The sequence below is a fragment of the Leptonychotes weddellii genome, chromosome 4, assembly GCF_054177405.1.
Source record: "Leptonychotes weddellii isolate Sample4059 chromosome 4, ASM5417740v2, whole genome shotgun sequence".
NCBI classification, from domain to species: Eukaryota; Metazoa; Chordata; class Mammalia; order Carnivora; family Phocidae; genus Leptonychotes; species Leptonychotes weddellii.
Window position 1 is genome coordinate 166,828,167 of NC_138372.1, and position 19,448 is coordinate 166,847,614.

Below are 19,448 nucleotides of genomic sequence, written 5' to 3' on the forward strand. Positions count from 1 at the left end.
AACGTGCCCTCCTCAATACCCACCACCAGGCCAACCCATCCTCCCACCCCCCTCCCCTCTAGAACCCTCAGTTTGTTTTTCAGAGTCCATCGTCTCTCATGGTTCGTCCACCCCTCCGGATTCCCCCGAGAAGCCCCTATAACTTTATAATCTCTCCCATCACTGTTCCTTCTGTGATAAAATGCTGATGTCAGGTTTTACATTCTCATCCACACAGAGTGAGGTATTCTTAAGGGTTGTGATGTTAGCTTCTTGCAAGAAAAGCGAAAGGCAAAACGACTTTGATATTTAATTCAGATTTATGCAGATTTTATATATTGTCTTGTAAAAAGCGTCCAATCAGGGGACCCAAAGCACATTTCCTTTATGAAGTGCTACTTAAACTTATAAAAACTCCACAATTGAGTCTTATTTCCCCACCTGAAGAAAATGGAAGCTATTAGTAATACGTCATTAAGGGATGAGAACTTTTTCATGACCCCTGGGAATTGAGGAAGATTAGACTGTGTTTGAGGTTTACTACTATTTGGTTACGCAGTCATGTTTGAAGGGTTACTCTTAATTTTAGAAACTGGAATGCTCAGGTGATGCATTTGCACTTACAACAATTTGGCATACCCTGCATCTCTGTAACATGATGAGCCATGATATCTGAGGTCGCCCAGCCATCATGCCACTTAGACCAACACAAAATAGCAACAGTAAAGCAGAAATATTCACCGCCTCCCATATCACAAAACCTACAAACACGTAACTGAGTGGATATTTTTGAGTCAACTTGGAACACATAGTCATCTTTACGGATTTTTAAATATTGATAATAGAGCTCCCTGGATTCCTTCCTGAATGTCTATTGTTCCATAGACCCTAGGGATGGAGCCACTATTGGTCAGCAAAATGCAGCCCTCTGCTATTTTTGCAAAAAAAAAGCTTTATCAGAAGCCTTTTGTTGACCTATTGACTGTGGCTGACTTCACCTTACCAGAGCAGGGCTGAATTTTTCCAAGAGAGACCACATGGCCCATGAGACTAACATATCTACTGTTTAGGGATTTTTTTGCTTCCATCTGAGGAGCTGAAGATGCACAAGGAGTCAGCATGCTCGTTCCTAAACCTGTTTGCATTGTACAAGTTGTGGTTTGCTACGGAAATTACACAATTTAATTATTCTTTAGGTAACCCCATTAAATTTAGGTGGAAAAAGAAAAAGAACAATTTTTAAGTCAAGACTTCAAAAATATTTTATAAAGATGACTCACTATCCAGATCGCTGTAATAGGATAGCTATGAAAGTTTAGAAAAAAAAATATCCTAACAATCCAGGATCCAGGATTCTACATTCAAATTACTCCACAGGTGTTTTTACATTCTCAAACCACATAGTAAATGAGTAGATGTTCCTTTTACAAGGATAATGACAAGAGACTCCATGCTGAGGACCCCAAATCAAGTAAGGTCTTCATTTTATGTCAAAAAGATTGGCAAATGGTTTGTATGTTTCAATTCAAAATATAATGGTAATGTTTTCAGTTTTTATGTATCTTTTTTTTTTTACTACGTCCCACTTAGTGTTCCTTATTTCTTTTTTTAACTACCAACACTCATTAGTTATGCTAAGAAAATCTGGAGTATATTCTGGTTTGATGTATACAGTGGAATAACAGGACCCCAGACAGCTCCAAGCACAGCCATCGCTTGCCTCAGGGTCCCCCACGACATCATCAACGTCTCATTCAATACAGTTTAATTCTGAAGTACCTGATGATTCCTATCTGGGTCCCGCAACTGATTCTCCTCAAGCACACAGTCCATTTGTTTTTATTGGGGAGATCTTTTGCCATCTGAGAATCGGTAAAAAGCAGGTGGGCTGCTTGGATAGGACTGGCCAGATGAGGAAGGTAAGACAGTCCACGTGGCTGGTAGTTTTCAAATCCAACACCCCTGCAGCCCCACCCCAACCACCCCAAACAGCCGGTCAGTGAGGAACGGCAAGAACATGGAGTTGGGGGTTTCCCAATTGACTTCATTCCCAACTTGGATACTGATTTCTTGTGTGGCTTTGGACTAGTGAACGAGTCCCACTGGGCTTTGTCCTCCTTGTCCCAGGATGGGGAAGCTGTCCTAATTGATCCCTCAAGTGTTCTTGGCACTAGAGTCCAGACATCCCAGGGCAGGGCTGACCTGCTTGCCAGCTAGCCAGCTTGTGGTGTGACTCCCCTTTCTTACTTCCCTCCCCTCTTTGGAACGCTTGGGTAATAGGGGCTACTCCGCCCAACGTGCCTCTTGACGCACACAGTAGCCTCAGCATGGGTCAGCTCCAGCTTCTCTACTCTCCTGGGCCTGTGAGGAGAGAACCTGACACAGGGCCTGTGTGAGCTGGTTGTAAACCAAATTCTGGAATCACGGATTGCCACATCATTCAACCAAACCTTTATTTTTGAGGCAAGAACCCGGGGCTCCAACAGAAAGCGCCCCCCTCCTGCGGTTTCCTTGCAAGACCGTTTGTGAATACTTGGGATGAGTGAGCCAAGGAGGTAGGGAGGACCAGGGCAGGGAGGGCAAACACCTGGGTTCTGGGGACGCCCAAACACAGACTCAAGGCAGATCCAGTCCACCGAGGAACTTACCGGCGGCCCTTGGATTCCTGGAGGGCCAGCAGCTCCAGCAATTCCGTCTGCTCCCTACGGATGACAGAGCAGGAAGTTAGTTTGTTGTACATTGCACCATGATCATTAGCGCCTCTTTGTGCACGAAGCACATGGTGCACAAAGGTGCATCCTGAGCCCCTCCCTGGTGGCTGGAACCATAAGTACTCCGGACGTGCCTCTGCCTTCCCGAGCAGGTGGGGCAGTACTCTGGGAAGACAAAGATGTTGGGAGCACAGAACCCACATTGCACAAAGGACCAGAGTACCCACAGTCATCCCTAAGACAACGGTAAACGGTCTCACTTCAGAGTGGTAGTTTTAGCTAATATCAGGGAACATTTCGGGACAGAGGCAAAAATGAACAACTGGATTTATGTTCCAGGTCATCAAGGAAGGCACTTGGTTGTGTCAACCCAGGGATGAGAAATGCATGGACAGATCCATGAACAAGGAGCTCTACACAGGTGAGTAAGTGCAGCAGAGTGAGCCCAGATCTGCCTCTGCTGCGGGCTCTCTCCCATGCTGCACCCCCCACCCCCCGTAATCCAATCCCCCGGGGCTCAGATTTCACAGCCTGCCCTCATCCCCATCCCAGCTCAGTGAAAAATTACCTGCCTCCCAAATCCAAAACCCAAGTTCCTGCCCCTTCTAACGTCTTTATGCTCCTCCTAGCCTTGTCGCCTTCTGACACCCTAGTGTTTGTTGACTATTTGCTTTACTGGGAGCTAAAACAGTGCCTTGGAGATAGCGGGTGCTCACTATTTCTTGAATAAATGAATAAATGAAAAGCTGGGCTGGCTGGCAGATGGGGCAGAGATTCTTTAGACTAACGAATACACTGCTTCTTTCTAGCTTTGGTCAAGTGGTACTTCAGTGTCCTTGTTGGTAAAAGGCTGGAAGTGATATGATTGCCCAGGCTGTAAGGAGGGTAAGGAGGCATTGCCTACAGCGTGCTTAGCACAGAACAGAGGGTGTTAATTGGGGTGCACCCTCCCAGAGCCAGAGTTCCTGGGTCCGTGTCCTGGTTCTCCACATTATTTTACTCCTCTGTATCTCTCAGTTCCTTTGTGCACTGGAGATGAAAGAGAGGACCTATTTCACTTGAGTTGTTGAGAGAACTGAGTAAGTTCCTACCTAGAGTTAGCCAGCCCTGGCACTCACTAAGGGCTCTCCCTAAAGGGTTCTTCGTTATCACAAGCACTGATAACAGCAGTGTGTCTACTGGCCAGTCCATGACTGGGAACACTGCAGATACGAACTAAGTGTGGGAGGACAAATAAGCAAGGTCTTGCAGTACCTTTCCAGCAGTCTTTAGGTTTTTTACATACACTTATCAAGTGCCTATGTCGTACCAAGCGCTGGCCAATTGTTAGGGTTACAGATATGGCTACATCATGGGCCTCAAGGAAATTTGATACAGCTATGGAAGATAGGTCTTGTTGGCCATGTAAGGTAAATCCCCAGGGATAAGATGCAGTCAGATTCGCCTCCACCTCTTTCACTAGGTGAGGAGCCAGTAAATGTTCATGAAATAAAGGGATGTTGATAATACCTGCATACATAGCCCAAGATTCATGCCGCTGCTGGGAACCTCCACATCTAGTTCAAACCTAGCAGAACAATGGCGTTTCTACTGGATTCTTCTATATAATTTTGCCAAAACCCCACAGCACCCTATACCCTGGAACCTAGCTATGTTGGAATTAAATTCCATACAGCAGGTTGGGAACAGGGTAAGGGCTTGCTCCAAAAGAAGGAGGCCAACTGAGCACCAGGAAATCAACTTTGAAGTAAAAATAATAAAAGAGCCTTATCTGCTTGGTATCTATATCCCTGGTTACAGCGTCCGACATGGAAGCACGTGAAGAAACAATGCATAAATGACCAGGAGGGTTTCCTGCTCTCGAGTTGCTTCTGCATGACTGGCCACTGAACCCGAATGGACGGGCGACTGGCATCCACTCCCAATGACAAAGAACAGTACAGAGCATGGCACAAAGCAGAAGCTCAGTAAACATCAACTGAATGAACTGAACACATTGATCAGATGGAGATGGAGAAGCTGCCCTATGATTATGACTGTTTCTGAATCCCAGATTCATCATCTAGCATGAGAACCATAAGCCAGGAGCCATTTCCTACAGCTGTCATAGAGTCCAAAGAGCAATTTCCAAGGAGAAGAGAACATGGTTTCATTTGCACAGGAGATGTGTTATAGGCTTTGGAGCGACCAGGGTGGGGTGGGGATGGGGCTTTTACTCCACCTTCACTTCGGGAGCCCCTCGGCTATTAGGTTGCATGGAGAAGCTAAAGTCGTTGTGATATGAAAACTGTAATATGAAATTATTTCCTTCTCAAATGTCCCTCCTCAATTCGCACTAACCATTATCTGTAACATTGCCATCTTGATCAGTTTCTCTTGTGCCTGAGCGTCAGATGCCACAAAATCCAGGAACACAAGCAAATACGATACAAAGGGATTTCCCCTGTGAAATTATTTCTTTAAAGAAAACGCAGAATTTCATGAACCTAAATGGCAACAGACTGACCCATCCCCTGGCAAGGCAGCTCGCAATCTCGCTCACGGCAGAGACGCAACAGTGAGGCATGAAGTCTTGAGAAACTGAAAAGGATACTAACTACAAAGGTGCCGGTGGGTGGGGGGGAAGGTGGGACGTGAGCTGAGGATCCAAGATTTGAGGTGAGCTCACCAGTAAACTGGGAAAGCTTTCATACTTTTGTAGTTAATGTACTTTTTATGAGTTTGCTGTAAAAGTCAGTTTTGAAGTAAAAGATGCAGTTTCATGCTCCTGTACAATTTTATTGAAAAAAATACATTTAAAACGACCTAATTTATTCTAAGAATTAACATACTTACAATTAGAAGTCATTTAGGGTTGTTAAAAAGAAGACAAGGCAAGATTAATGGCACACATTTTTAACTTCATGATCCTAACCCAGCCTCTGCTTCTTTATTGATTATGTTAGGTTGGTCCCAATTTGCAGTGGGTTCCCTTCGGTTGTCCTTTAGCCATTACCAGTAATCCCTCATTCTGCAAGGTCTGGGGGTGGCCAGGGCTCCTGGAGAACACATGGGAAGTCGCAGGGGACCGGTCCTGGGCTTGGTGAGGATGCTCATTCGCGCTGCCCGTTACCGTGGTTACCCTGGCTGGATACGTGAGCATCAACTACGGTGGACTCTGAGCACAGGAGCAACAAGACTAATCTGTGGGCAGTTTAGACCAAAGGGAGACAGATTTGCTAGGAAGTGCATCAGTCGGGGTCAGAGATACAGTTACTACCAGAGCAAGGAAGAACATTTGCTCAGGGGGCCCAATGGGGGCAAATGGGATGATAGTCACAGTATCTACAGTATATTGATGACAAGTGCCTTAGAACGATAATGAATGAATGGTTCAAGATGGTGACAATGATAATAATATTTTTTAGTGATTTATTATTGTCATTAATTGTAGTAAATCCAGGAAAGTCTGTGCTTATGGAGACACTCTGTGATTCCCAGAGCCTCTTGCCATGGGACAGGATCCTATGGAAGAGGGGAAGCTGCTTCTCCATTTCTCACAAAAGATCCTAACCTTGCAATTATCTCGGGTTTCCCACCACCCCAGATAGATGGAAATTAATAATACATCAAGCCTGCCCATCCCTGCCAACGCCGCCCTGGTCCCAACAGCATTCTAACTGCACTGCCCAGCAGCTCCACCTATTCAAGTCACTCCGTCCTTGACCCCACTGGGTCCCTTGGAGTCAAGTACCCATCCTTGACCCCTTGTACCTCTGGGACCTGCACCTTCTGTTCAGCCCTGGACACCTTTCAGGTGTCAGCCTGGTCCTTAAAGTAAGAGGCAGGTCCAATGAGTATGGAAATGTGTGCAAATGTCAAAGCCAAAAGAGGAGGGGGTTCAAAATTATCACTTACCCGTGGCCCAGGGTTCCCTGGGGGCCCCATGAAACCAGGAACTCCAGGATGACCCTAGGAAAACACAAGAGGCAATTCTTCAAAATGACTCATAAGAAGTTTTTCACTTTGGTGACTACCGAATTTCAGATAACAATCCAGAATCTGACTTCTAACTCCAGTAACAATTTTGGATAAAGGCACTGGCAACAAAAACACTTTCTTTTTTTGTATATATTGCTGGTGTTTCCATAGGTTGAGAAAGTATCTAACAATATTTACAAAAACGAATCTCTCCTGAAAGTGGATTTGCTTCAACATAAAGTGAAGGAAGACGGTGTGGGGAAGGGGTTGAGGACACAGACGAAAATGGAAGTGGCCATAATGGCTGCAAGATCCTGTGGCTAGGTGATAGGTATGGGGGAGGGTCTTTTTATTATGCTTTCTAATTTTTGTGTATGCTTGAAACATCCCATAATAAAAATCTGGAAGCAAATAAATGCATATGCACACACAACATACGCTCACAATGGAAACTGTTGGGGTTATCGAATCATGGCATCCTTACTGTAACAGTGTTGCAGTTACTTTAAGAAAGAGAGTCATGTCTCCATGCAGAGCAGAGTCTATGTGTATTACAGCAGGAGCTAAACAGCCAGAGGGGATTGCATTTAATGTTTAGTCTTTGTAAGACAATGTTTTATAAAAGCAGACACACCACCGTGGAAAATTTCCCTGCCCTCCACCTCTATCTCCTGCTACTGGGAAACACAAGCTGTAACAGTCAGAATAGAGCATACTAATTCTGAAAATTCGCTGTTGCAACAATAACCCAAACACATTTTGTTTTTCCAAATACAGAGGGAATTTTAGCTGAGCATGTCGTTCTGACCTTGAGCATAGCTCTGAACTCACTGCTTCTGGAGTGCTTGCTCACCTGCTTCACCCTCATGGAGCAGAAAGCCCCTTGAGGTCAGGGATTTGCCCATTACCCCCTCTGTATTTCAGAGCCTAGTGCCATGCCTGGCATGCAGCTGGTTACAAGGAGGACCGATGGGGAGATGCACAGAGGAGTGATGAGCAGAGGGCAGGTGGGAGGGAGGAAAGGGAAAGGGAAGAGAGACAGCTGCCAAGCAGGAGCCAGTTTAAATGGCAGAAAGGCTGTTGGAGGCTGGGGAGCTGGGCTGCAGAATCAGCTGGTAACACTAGATAAACGATGATGGGGATGCCGTGTTCAAACCCAGAGACAGAGGAGTATGTTGCGTGGGCGCTCTCTTAAAATGCATTTGGAGAAGTGGTCCAACAGGGCTGGCTGGGCACTGAGCACAGAAGGGGCATCTGTGTAACATTTCAACTAGCACCGTGAGTTCTGTGATAGGTACTTGAGGAGTAATAGGAGGGAGGAAAGAAGGGGGCATTGTGTAATGGATGACAACCATTTTAGTGAACTAGAGCTCTAAGTGTAAGAGAGTCCAGAAAAAACAAAACAAAAGGAAATCAGAAAAGGCAGTCTGCTCAGATAATTGGGGAAGGAGAATGTGACAATGAACCACAGGAATCAAGATGGAAACCATGAAAATGTGGTTAAAAAAAAAAAATCCTACTGCAAGCAAAGAAGATCCGAGTGGTGATGTCAGAAATGGCAGAATGAAATTCATCTAGGAGAAATAGTGATGTCTCTTCAGGTTCATTATAAAGTAAGTTCTTACCTGGTCACCTTTCTGTCCAATTTCACCATCTGCACCACGTTCCCCTTTACTTCCCTTAGGAGAAAAAAGAAAGAAGCTTACTGGAAATTTTGCTAGAACTACATTGCAAAAGAAAAAAAGTTTGCATGCATTCATCTACCTATGTATTCATTTATTCATCCATTTACTCTTTCTTCATCCAACTCTTACCAAGTCTGAGCTGCAGGCCAGGCATGGTGTCCGCAGAGAGAAGCAAGGGAGTCTGGTTGAGGAACTGCTGATGGAATGGCTTAACTGGGTTGTGGGGTGCTAATGGGGGTCAGTGGAAAATGGAACTGGGGAGGCAGGCAGTACCTACCTCACTGAGAGCCCTGGATGTTTACCCCTTAAACCTGGATTGAGCTGCAGACACTGGGAACCATGAGAAGGATATATCACTACTCTTGGTTGCAGAAGGGCTCCTTGACTGTTGTACAGGGTGGGCTGGAAGGCCCAGGATGAAGAGAGGAGGGGCAATCAGGAGGAAACTGGGATGTTTGGGTGTGGGAGGGAAAGGAGCCGAGTCAGCATAGTGTCTGGTGTGAGGTGGGAAGAGGGAGAAGCCGAGACAGTGGATGGGACAGCACTGCCCAAGAGGCTGAGGAAGAAGACTCCATCCATACATATGTATGCTCCTTGCTCCCTCCCTTACTAGCTGTGTGACCTTGAGTGGGTCACTTAAACTGTGAGTTATAGGATTTCTTGTTTATCTATAAAATAGAGAAAATTATGATTGCCTATCTCATGAAGTGTTGGGAGAATAAAATCGACACAGCACAGAGAACAGAACATAGCAAGAGCTCAATAAACATTAGTTATAATTATTTTTGTAAATTATTTTGTATTTGAACCCTGGCTTTGTCATTACTAACCCTGTCATTGGGCAACCTGCTTCAACTCTGTCTCTTTCTTTTATTTTTTTAAATTTTATTATGTTACGTTAGTCACCATACAATACATCATTAGTTTTTGATGTAGTGATCCCCAATTCATTGTTTTTGTATATAACACCCAGTGCTCCATGCAGTATGTGCCCTCTTTAATACCCTGTCTCCATCTTTTAAAATGAGAATGATAAAAACAGAACCTTTGTCATGGGATTGTTGTGAGCATTAAATGACCTAAAATCTACAAAGTGCTTAAGCTATCATTGTAATGAATTCATTGTTAGCTATCATCCTTCTCATCATTGTAATCACCACCATCATCATCACTGTTACCATCACCATCATCATCCTCACCATCATCATCACCATATCATCTTCACCATCATCATCACCATCACCATCATCACCATTGTCATCCTCACTATCAGCATCCTTACCATCATCATCACCATCATCATCATCATCCTCACCATCATCACCATCATCATCCTCACCATCCTCACCATCATCATCCTCACCATCATTATCACCATCACCATCCTCACCATCATCAAACTCACCATCATCATCCTCACCATCATCACTATCATCATCATCATCACCATCACCTCTATCAACATGAACACCACCACCACCATCATCATTGCTGTCATTATTGTGGTTAAGACACTCATGATATGAAACCTATCAAAAATATTTTTCACAGACTAACCTTGAAAGTTACATTCAAAGGTTCCAATCTCTCTTAACTGTCACCTATTTTGGCTCTGCATTTACTGTGGCAACAAATGTATTTCAGTAAAATGTTATTAACCAAAAACATGTCAGTTCCTTTAAAAGTATGCATTATGCAGTAAAATAAGTCTTTCGCAATAAGTCAACCTTGGCTCTGGCTCCAGGCCTGTCACCTCTTATTTCTGCATCCTTGAGCAGATCACATCCCCTCTGTGCTCTGGGTTTATTCATCCAGTAAATGTAGGACACAGGGGGGCAGGTCAATCTAGGAGAGTCCATCCAGGTGCAGAGCCCCACAATTCACCCCCTGAAACACGGGGTCCAGCCCTCTTCCCATCCACATGGCTATGCCATGTCAGCAGCTCACTGAGGACCTATAACATTCCCCGGCTGCCTCCCTGAGCCGTGCTGGGGGCCAAAGGCCAGTGTGCAGAGGAGAAAAAAAGGTTCACAAGGGGAAAAGCATTTGTTCCAACATTTTTACATGTAATTAGTTCTACTGCTTTTCAATCTATAAAGCCAGCAAACTGTCTGCAGGCCGTATTATAATCTCAATGAAAAGAAGTGACATAGAATAGCACACTGCTTCTCTGACATTTAGGACAATTGCCTTAAAAGTAAATGGTTTCTTTTCAAATCCCAGTCCTCAGTCTGGGCTTAGGGTGGTTTCAACCTTCAACTCCCAGCAGTGAAAATGTCAGGAGCTCAAGGATCTCCACAGTTGTCCTGTCTCCTTCTCTGCTGCAGCTAAGGATCAAAGCAAACACAGCCACCCCCAACCCTGACTCACTTCCTTCCAGAAGAGAGGACTGACATTTACCAAGCCTCTACTCCTCTGGGCACACTGCCGGGCCTTTCCACATGAGATCCCATTCCGTGTATTTCTTTGTTTATATCCTGAGCTGATGCAAAAAAAAAAAAAAAAAAAAATTTAACATGCCCGGTTATTTAATTTAGCCAGTAAGACTACTCTATGCGGTGGGGGTCTGACCAGAGTGTATAGATAAAAAATCTGAAGACCAGAGAGGTTAAGTCATTCATCAAGGTCACACAGCTAACAAAAAGCAAGATTTGGAGCCTAATCCAGATCTATCTGTATTCAAACTGCCTCTTCCCGCCCAAGTTACTTTTCTGGCTATTTCCATAGGCATGATGCCTTGTCCCACTGGTTTTATAATGTCAAGAGCATAGCATTTACAGCCTAGAAGTCTGACTGAGAGTGCTCCGGGAAACTTTCTAAAAGCACTGGAGATACAGCAATCAAGGAAACAACAACATCCCTGCCTACCTGGAGTTTATATTCTAGAGAGATTACTAGTTCATTACTTTACTAGCTCAGTTCTCTTAGATGATGTTTATTCAGAGCCATTGTCAGGGCTTAAATCTCCCCCATAAAAAGAAGGGAAGAGATTCTCTTCCCAAACCTTTTTTCTTAGAGCATTTACTTTAGAAAACTTGTCACTGTCTGTTCTCTGTCTCTTTGAAATGTATGTAAATCCTCTTAAAAGCTAAATAAGTCCTGCCAGATCCAGGACTCAGAAAAGTCTTTCTCTAGGACCTGGCATCCGTCCCTTTGAAATATAATCAATCATCAAGGAAGAGAGCTCCCCCAATCCCCCAGTCTCCATGGGGGAAAGGGAGCCTAAGGGAAAAGCAGGTTTCTTGCTCCAAGTTGCAGAACTACCTCCTGTCGTAAAGATGAAAGCTCGTTTTTCCTTCCTAAAAAGCTAATGAACTAACACAGATGATCCCCTAACTCCCAGGTCAACTTAGGATGAACATGTCTGGAGAATGGTGCTATCAAGTCCTCTGACTTGAGGACCAGTTACTGTTTATCTTGAGGACTTGTATGCAGCAGGTATGGCTGCCGGGCTACAGAAGAGAGCGAGAGGTTTTCCTGGGTTGGGAGAAGATTTTCTTTAGTTTTTAATTATATTTCCTCAATACCATCATGTGCTAAGCGCACAATGTAACAATTACTTAGAGGCTGTGTTCATACCAGGAACTGCTTGAAGGATGTCGGTTTCTGTGAATCCACCAAAAAGGCAATTTTCTCAAGGGGTTTACAAACTGTGGAGGGCAGGGCCCAAACCTTCTCAAATTAACGATTCTCTGCTACTAGCAGAGTAAGTCCTGGCCCTGAATTTTTGTGTGCTGTTTCACCGCCTAGAAAGCCATTCGCCAAGGACGTCTGACAAATCCTTGCCTCACTTTCCAATGCAACTAAAATCCTACCTCTTCCAGGTGGCCTTCATAGGTGACCCCTTGCCCCATGGCATTATTTTCCTTAAAGCCATTTACTCTTCTCCTGACCATTTGCTACAACTGCTATTCATTTAGAGAAACAATTATGAGGACCACTTGCGGTTAGATGTACCCAGCTGGTTCCACGCCTGGTGCTCTGTAAATGTTTCCTTGTTCAATCCTCACATCCTCTTTGTGAGATAGACCATATGGCTCTTCTTTTACAGATGAAGGACCCGAGGTTCAGAGAAGTCAAATAAACTGCCCAAGTCCTATAAGTAGTAAGTGAAATGCACTCAGCTACCAAGCAGCAGAGCCAGATGGGGAACCACTCACGGACCTCCAGAGCCCAGCCTGTGTCCGCCCATCTTGATTGCCCCCAGCCCCAGTCTGACTTTTGTACAAACCACCAGCTTGTAGATCTTTCTTCTCCAACACAACATTGGGCCCTAGGAGGCATGGTCCATATCTGACCTACCTCTACACCTCCTGACCCAGAAGGGAACTTTGAAGGGGATGCTTGGTGAGAATCTTCCAGGATTGAGGCAGCTCTGGGTGAAAGAGACCTATGCTCCTTAAGACAGCATAAACCAAATGGCATGGGGTACCTTCTGGGCAGGAACGGATTTGAGAGCCTCTTCTGGTAGTTCGAATAGTAGCAGAGGAGGTCTTATCTCTGGCCCCCAGAATTATCCAGAAGGTCCAAGTGGGGGCTTCTGCTCATCTATTGTCTCCAGTCCCTGCAGTTCCCATTACCTGGCTGGTGGGCACATGAATGAGAAGAAACCTAAATGCTTTTCATGGAGGAGAGAATAATCAGCATTTCCTACTGGGAGAGGGTTTTACATTGGACTCTGCAGAAAAGCACATTCCCAGGGTCTTCACTCTGATTATCATCTTGTTCCTTCTTCCTCCTCAGCATGGATCATAATCGTAACAGCAGCCACTATCTCCAGACCCCATCCCCGAAAGTCGGTGTTTCACACAGTTTGAAAGTTCTACAATGAAGCTGTAATCGACTGTGGCATTAACCTCCCAGACCCAGCCACCAGTCACAGCAGCTGCAAATCTGCAAAATAAATTTTGGGAAAGCTGATCTCCCAGATGCAGGATCACAATTGCAAACAAACAAGCAAAAGCCCTTGGAGAGGCACTGGACCAGTGAACACCTGGGGCCTCTGGCTATGAAAGCACAAGAACAATAATCATAAGTGCTCGGCCACTGGTAGCATTTTCAGTGTACAAATTCATCTTCACATCCGCAGGTCTAGCTGAGAGCTCATTTGATAAGCAAGGTTCAATAGAGAGAAAATGAAACAGTCCTCCCGTCTGTTTTCTGGAGAGTGGTGTGGGACGAATGAAGAGCATAGAGAGGGACTTGGATTTGAAGGCAAGCCTGTGAGTCCTCAAAGGAGACAATTAACTCCTCCCTGACTCATTTCCCCAACAATAGGTGGTGGGCCCAGGAAGCCGCCTGGGAGCTGTCCTTGGTGCTGATGCTGGTCCCACTGTTAACTAAGTTTTGACAGCATACTAAGGGGGCTGGGTGGTCCTAGAGCTGGGCCAGCAAGGATCCCCCTTTGCTGTATCACCTAGTAGTTTGGGAGTACTGGCTTTTAACCTTGCTAAGCCTTCACTTCCTTGTCTGTAGAGTGGGATAATACCCCTACCTCCTAGGATCATGCTGACCATTGCAAGAGACCATGCTGTAAAACAGGTAACCTGGCCCTTGGCCCTTAGAACACTGGGTATACTGCCCACTGTAACTGCCTGAGGGCTCATTATGTAGGGTGGACCCCCAGTCCTGCCAACTTCTCAAGGTCACCATGGACTCCCCAAGTGGAGACAGCTAGAACCCTGTCTTTCACCTGGGGCACTAGTTTTTTGTGCTTTTTCTGGATGGAAGCTTTCTTTGGCTCTCTCTGAATATGCAAAGGAACAAACCCTCCCTGGAAGCGAATTATAAAGGAACAAAGGCAGAGCCATTGTCCCAAGACACCAGTACTTCAAGTGGGATTGGGCTGATAAAGAAAACAATCCTTACTCAGTGGAGGGAACTCCTTATCTGTTTAATTGATTTGCTTTTGTTTCTCTGAATAAAAGTCATTCCTCAGCAGAGGCAAACCCAGCAGCCCAGAGTTGACAGCAAAGGTTACTTAAAGAGGATCAGCTGAAACTGGCTGCCTGCAGATTCCTCCAGGCAAGGAGCTTAGCCTCAGCTGATAACCCCAGAAAGGGAGGGTAAAGCAGGGTAATAGCGCAGGTGATACTACGCTTTATGGTCATCTCTTAACCTAACACTGACCTGATGGGCGGGGAAAATCTCTTGTTCCAGCTACACTGAGACCTGACATCTATAGTTCCTGAAGCAGGAGCTCTGGGTATGTCAAAACCCTGTAAGACTTCACCGAGTCTATGGGCCGCAAACACTCGATGTCTTAGCCTGCCAGGCAGTCCTGGGAAGTCGGGATGTTTTCCATCCTGATACCCAACAGCTCCAGTGAGTGCTCTATTACACCACAGTATTTCTGTTTGCATCCTAATATACTAGTAAGAGCTCCAACCCCATTTTCCAAGGCTGACCCTAGGGTAAGGCAAGTGAGCACTTACCTATGTGTAAACACGTAAAGGATTCTAGAAACACCAGTATCCAAAATAAATAATAGTCCAGTGTCGTATTTAAAAAATAAAAATTAATGCCAAATAATCCAAGATGAACAAAATATAAAAATGTAAATAAATGGGGTTCTGATGGGGCTGGGATTAGGGGGAGTGAGGAAGGTGAGCAGTTCAGTGGAGGGTTAGATCCCGTCTTTATTTAAAATTGTGACATTTTGTTCCTTGTGGGTCAACCGCACTAATTTTAAAGTACTTAAAATATTGCATTAAAGTCTTATTTATCTTGGTTACTGAGGTCTTGGGCTCCCCTTACATCTTACGTCCGGGTCCTCATCCCAGTCCTGGCCCTGCCGCTGGCTGGGACCCCACGGGCTGGAAGAGCAGTAGAGCTAAGGTTGGCAGAGGGCCTGCTATGTGCCAGGCCTGGTGAGGGCATCTCCTGAGCAGGTTTTAAGGCCACAGGCCTGGAAGGAAGGTCACTGCTTTGACATCCCCTAGTTTGTCGGCAAGAAAAGGAAGGGCAGAAGTAAGACGCTAGACCTTGGGAATGCCAACCCCGGAGGTGTGGCTCCTGAGCTCTCTCTCCTACTGACAATTTTCTGAAGCATCTTGTGTCCCCAGGCAAGCCACACTGCTGTGTCCCAGCCAGGCCACAGGGAGAGACACAGTGACACACCTGCCCCTGAATGTGGGGGGAGGGCAGCCTGCATAGCTTGCAGAGGCACAGAGGCCCCAAGGCTATCAGGGACAGCCCCCCCACTCCCGGGGGCGCCGGGGGGAGGGGAAGAAGGGTGAGGGGTGGGGAGGGTCAGCTCTCCTCCCCTCCTGCCCCCACGTCAGCACTCACACAGTCTCTTCTGCTTAGAGCTACCTACTGTCACCACCAGGAACCCAACCACCACAGCCCAGACACCTTTTTCGGCAGCCAGAGCCTTCCCTCCCGTTCTAAGGCTGAATCACAGCTCCTTCTTCCCAGATCTGTCTCCCTGGCCTTATGAAAGCACAGAGCTGTCCTGCCCATGGTAGATGGGTGCCTCGTCACTCCTATGAGCAGCAGTACTGCTCACCCATGCTGGCTTAGCACTTTCCCAATAACATTGTTTATTGAACAACTAGCTCCTTTTATGTATTATATTGTTCAATTCTAACAAATCTCTGAATCTTGCTTTTATTCTTACCATTCGTGGGTGGTGAGATTGAGGCCCAGAGAGGTCAAAGATTTTGCCTAAGGTCACACAGCTCTGACTCCACTCAGGGCTGGGAATCAAATCCAGAGCCATCTGACCCCAAAACTCACATCTTAACCAGTGACTGCTACCTATTCCAATCCCCTAGCTCATTTCATTATTCAACCACTGACGCATTTGTAGATGAGTTCCCAAGGTCACTGAGATAGTCGAGGTCATGGTCAGCCCTTGAATGTTGGTATCATGATTTTTAAAGCATCCTTCCTCCACACCAGACACCACTCTTCCTCAGATGTAGATTAACCAGTGAGATGAGCAGAGTGGATGCACACGATGTTAATGAGGGCTCACTGACCTGTGGTCCGGCTATTCCTGGAGGCCCTGGGAGGCCCCTGGGCCCAGCATCTCCCTGTAGCAGGAACAGAAGAAAAACAATCAAGAATGAGTGTCTGGAGCTCATACCGAGAGTCATCAGCATGTCATTGCCCTTGCACACCTATTCACTGATTTCCCACTGAAATGTCCCTGTCTCCTCCCCACCAGCATGTCTGAGCAAAGGGTATGGGCCGGTGGTGCTGCTCAGTGTGACTGTGCATTCACGGGCACAGCTCATGACTAATGTGGTAGCCAGTCCCCCAGATGACCCCTAGACCTCTGCCACCTCCCATTTGTACCGAGAGGCAGCACTGGGATCTCTAAGATGATGTATCTCATCGCAGTGATAAAGACAAACTGTCCCCTTTTCTCCTTACCTTTTTCCCTTCTGTGCCTTCTCTCCCTGGCTTTCCTGGGAGACCTTTGTCCCCTTTAAAACCTGGCAGACCAGGGAGGCCCTGGGGGCCAGGAGGGCAGTCATTGCATATGTCCTGAGAAAGAGAGAGAATAAATGATAGTCCCTTGTAAAGCGAAAGGTGGCCCATGAAAGTGATAGAAAAGCAAACAAGTGCATCGGGTCATTATCCAGAGTGTTCGTGTCAAACTTTGCATTTTTCTCTCTCTTCATCTGAAATCAGATTTTAGCGCTGATACGTCTGGATCATTACCTCATTTCTCCCTACTTCTAGCCAGCCAGACTGCGTGAAGTATTGCCCCGAACAGTGATGTCAAAAGTGCACCACCATCTGTGAGCATTTAAAAGGATTAACAGTGGGCGCCTGGGTGGCTCAGTTGGTTGAGCGACTGCCTTCGGCTCAGCTCATGATCCTGGAGTCCCGGGATCGAGTCCCGCCTCGGGCTCCCTGCTCGGCGGGGAGTCTGCTTCTCCCTCTCCCACTCCCCCTGCTTGTGTTCCCTCTCTCGCTGTCTCTCTCTCTCTCTGTCAAATAAATAAAATCTTTAAAAAAAATAAAAAAATAAAAGCATTAACAGTACAGACTTAAGGCAAACATTCAGGGTTGTTACAAATAACATGTCCACGTCCTGTTCCTAAAGCTGGAGACGGAACGAAGCTGGAAGCTGAGCTCTTTGTCTCCTGGGTTTGCCTAAGTGGGTTGCGAACAAAGAAGTAACAGGCACACAGCCTTGGGGTTTTCTGGCCGTGACACACACACCCGGTCTGACCACACACTCCTGGCATTATTCTTTGTCCGAAGTAGGTGTTTAATAAATGTTGCCAGTCGGTGAGTTGCCCAGTGAGGCAGGGGAGTGCAGTTCCTGGTGTGATTTTAAAGTCCTCTCAGCCCAGGGAACACGTTTCCTAATTTCCTAATTCCTAACCCTGTGTCATCCTAAGACCTTACAGTCTGCAGTGCAGTGCGGACCCAACAAAACTCACTGGCTTGAGCACATCGAGGCCTGTGTCTTATCCCAGAGTCCTGCGGTACTGCTCAGCGATGCTCCCTCCCCTCTCCTTGGGATAAAGGTTAGAAGCGTTAACACAGAGAAGGCACTTAGAATATTATCAGATCATCCCCAGTGCACTTAGCTAGGATCCTTAACTCCCACCTGCACTCATTGACTCCCTCAATGAAAAACTACTTGTGAAGCATCCACTGTTAGGCTCTGTGCCTTTATTTTTTTTTAAGATTTTACTTATTTTTATTTATTTGACACAGAGACAGAGATAGTGAGAGAGAGCACAAGCAGGGGGAGCGGCAGGCAGAGGGAGAGAGAGAAGCAGGCTCTCCGCTGAGCAAGGAGCCTGATGTGGGGCTCCGTCCCAGGACCCTGGGATCATGACCTGAGCCGAAGGCAGCCGCTTAATTGACTGAGCCATCCAGGCGCCCCAGGCTCTGTGCCTTTCTGCTCTGAGACCACAATGAGCACGTATCTTGAAGAGTTCCGCGCTTAAATGGTGTTAATTGGCACAGAACAAATGCACGGACCACGGCTTGGGGAATGCTCGGCTGGAGGCGTCTGCACAGGCCCTGGGCAGCTACACTCCGTCCTAGGGGAGGTGATGTTGCAGGTGACAGCAATCACCTTGGTCTCTAACTCCGGACAGAAGGGTTTTTCCATCACAAAAGTGACTCTGAATGACTCACCTTCCTTTCACCTGCCTCACTCCTATTCAACCTCTGAAGAGTCTTCAGAAGTCTCCGAGACCAAGAAGCCATCCTATTGCTTCAGACTGGGGACGGCTTCAGACCCTGCTCCCACAACCCCAGGAACACCTGCACTTGCATCACTGCTGAAGTGGTCCATGTATACTCCATTCCCTCCCCACCAAGCACAAGGTGTGAGCTCTCAGAAAACAGAGTAGAGTTGCTTTACCTTTCCACGTCCAATTCAGAGCAAAGGGCCTTCCACAGAGCAGGAGTTCAATACATGAATGAACTAACTGACTCAACCCACCAACCAAATGCCCTACTGACCACCTGACCTTTCAGTGTCCTGCACCATCTCCTTTTAGTGGGTGGTTTGAGAAGCTGGGTAAGTATTTTTAGAGGCTGGGGAGTGCCAAATGTCGGGATATACAAAGTGAGGGTGAAAGAGATAAACCAAAGCATACTGGTTTGGGTTGCTGTTTTTTGTTTGGAAGAGCAGCGGAGCTGGGAGGAAATCCCCTATTCCTAGTCCTTCTCTTGTTCTTTAAAACAAGGTGCATCCATGCAAGAGTGCAGCAGCGGGTGTATGACATGTGGAATGGGGCTAGCCTGGGGGCAGCAGGAATTCCCGCCACTGAGATTCTGCTAGCATTGGAGAACATGGTGGTGATCCAGAAACCATTCTTTATGGTGGGATCCACACCATAAAGCAGTTATATCTGCATAATACAAAATCTCACCACCTATTTCTTCCCAATTTCTCGAGGGCTAACTCAGCCTGGGTCTGTCTTCATCACAGATTCTGGGTAGGAATGTTCCTTGAATGGGGCACCTGGGTGGCTCAGTCAGTGAAGTGTCTGCCTTCAGCTCAGGTCATGATCTCAGGGTCCTGGGATCGAGCGCTGGCTCCCTGCTCAGCGGGGAGTCTGCCTCTCCCTCTCCCTCTGCCCCTAACCCCAGCTCCCACTCTTGTGCTCTCTCTCTCTCTCTCTCTCTT

At 46.4% G+C, this 19,448-nt stretch overlaps 1 protein-coding gene across 1 annotated transcript in view; it reads right to left on the minus strand.

Moving 5' to 3' along the window:
- LOC115944520 (uncharacterized) overlaps positions 1 to 16,850 on the minus strand; it is a 45,196-nt gene extending 28,346 nt beyond the window's left edge. Inside the window, exons 1-5 of the mRNA XM_081816803.1 lie at positions 16,718 to 16,850; positions 16,321 to 16,374; positions 8,276 to 8,329; positions 6,588 to 6,641; positions 2,628 to 2,681 (exon numbers count right to left, since the gene is read on the minus strand). Coding sequence (XP_081672929.1) covers positions 2,628 to 2,681; positions 6,588 to 6,617 — 84 coding nt within the window. The 5' untranslated portion in view covers positions 6,618 to 6,641; positions 8,276 to 8,329; positions 16,321 to 16,374; positions 16,718 to 16,850. The remainder of the gene's footprint in view (positions 1 to 2,627; positions 2,682 to 6,587; positions 6,642 to 8,275; positions 8,330 to 16,320; positions 16,375 to 16,717) is intronic.
- Positions 16,851 to 19,448: the final 2,598 nt, after the last annotated feature.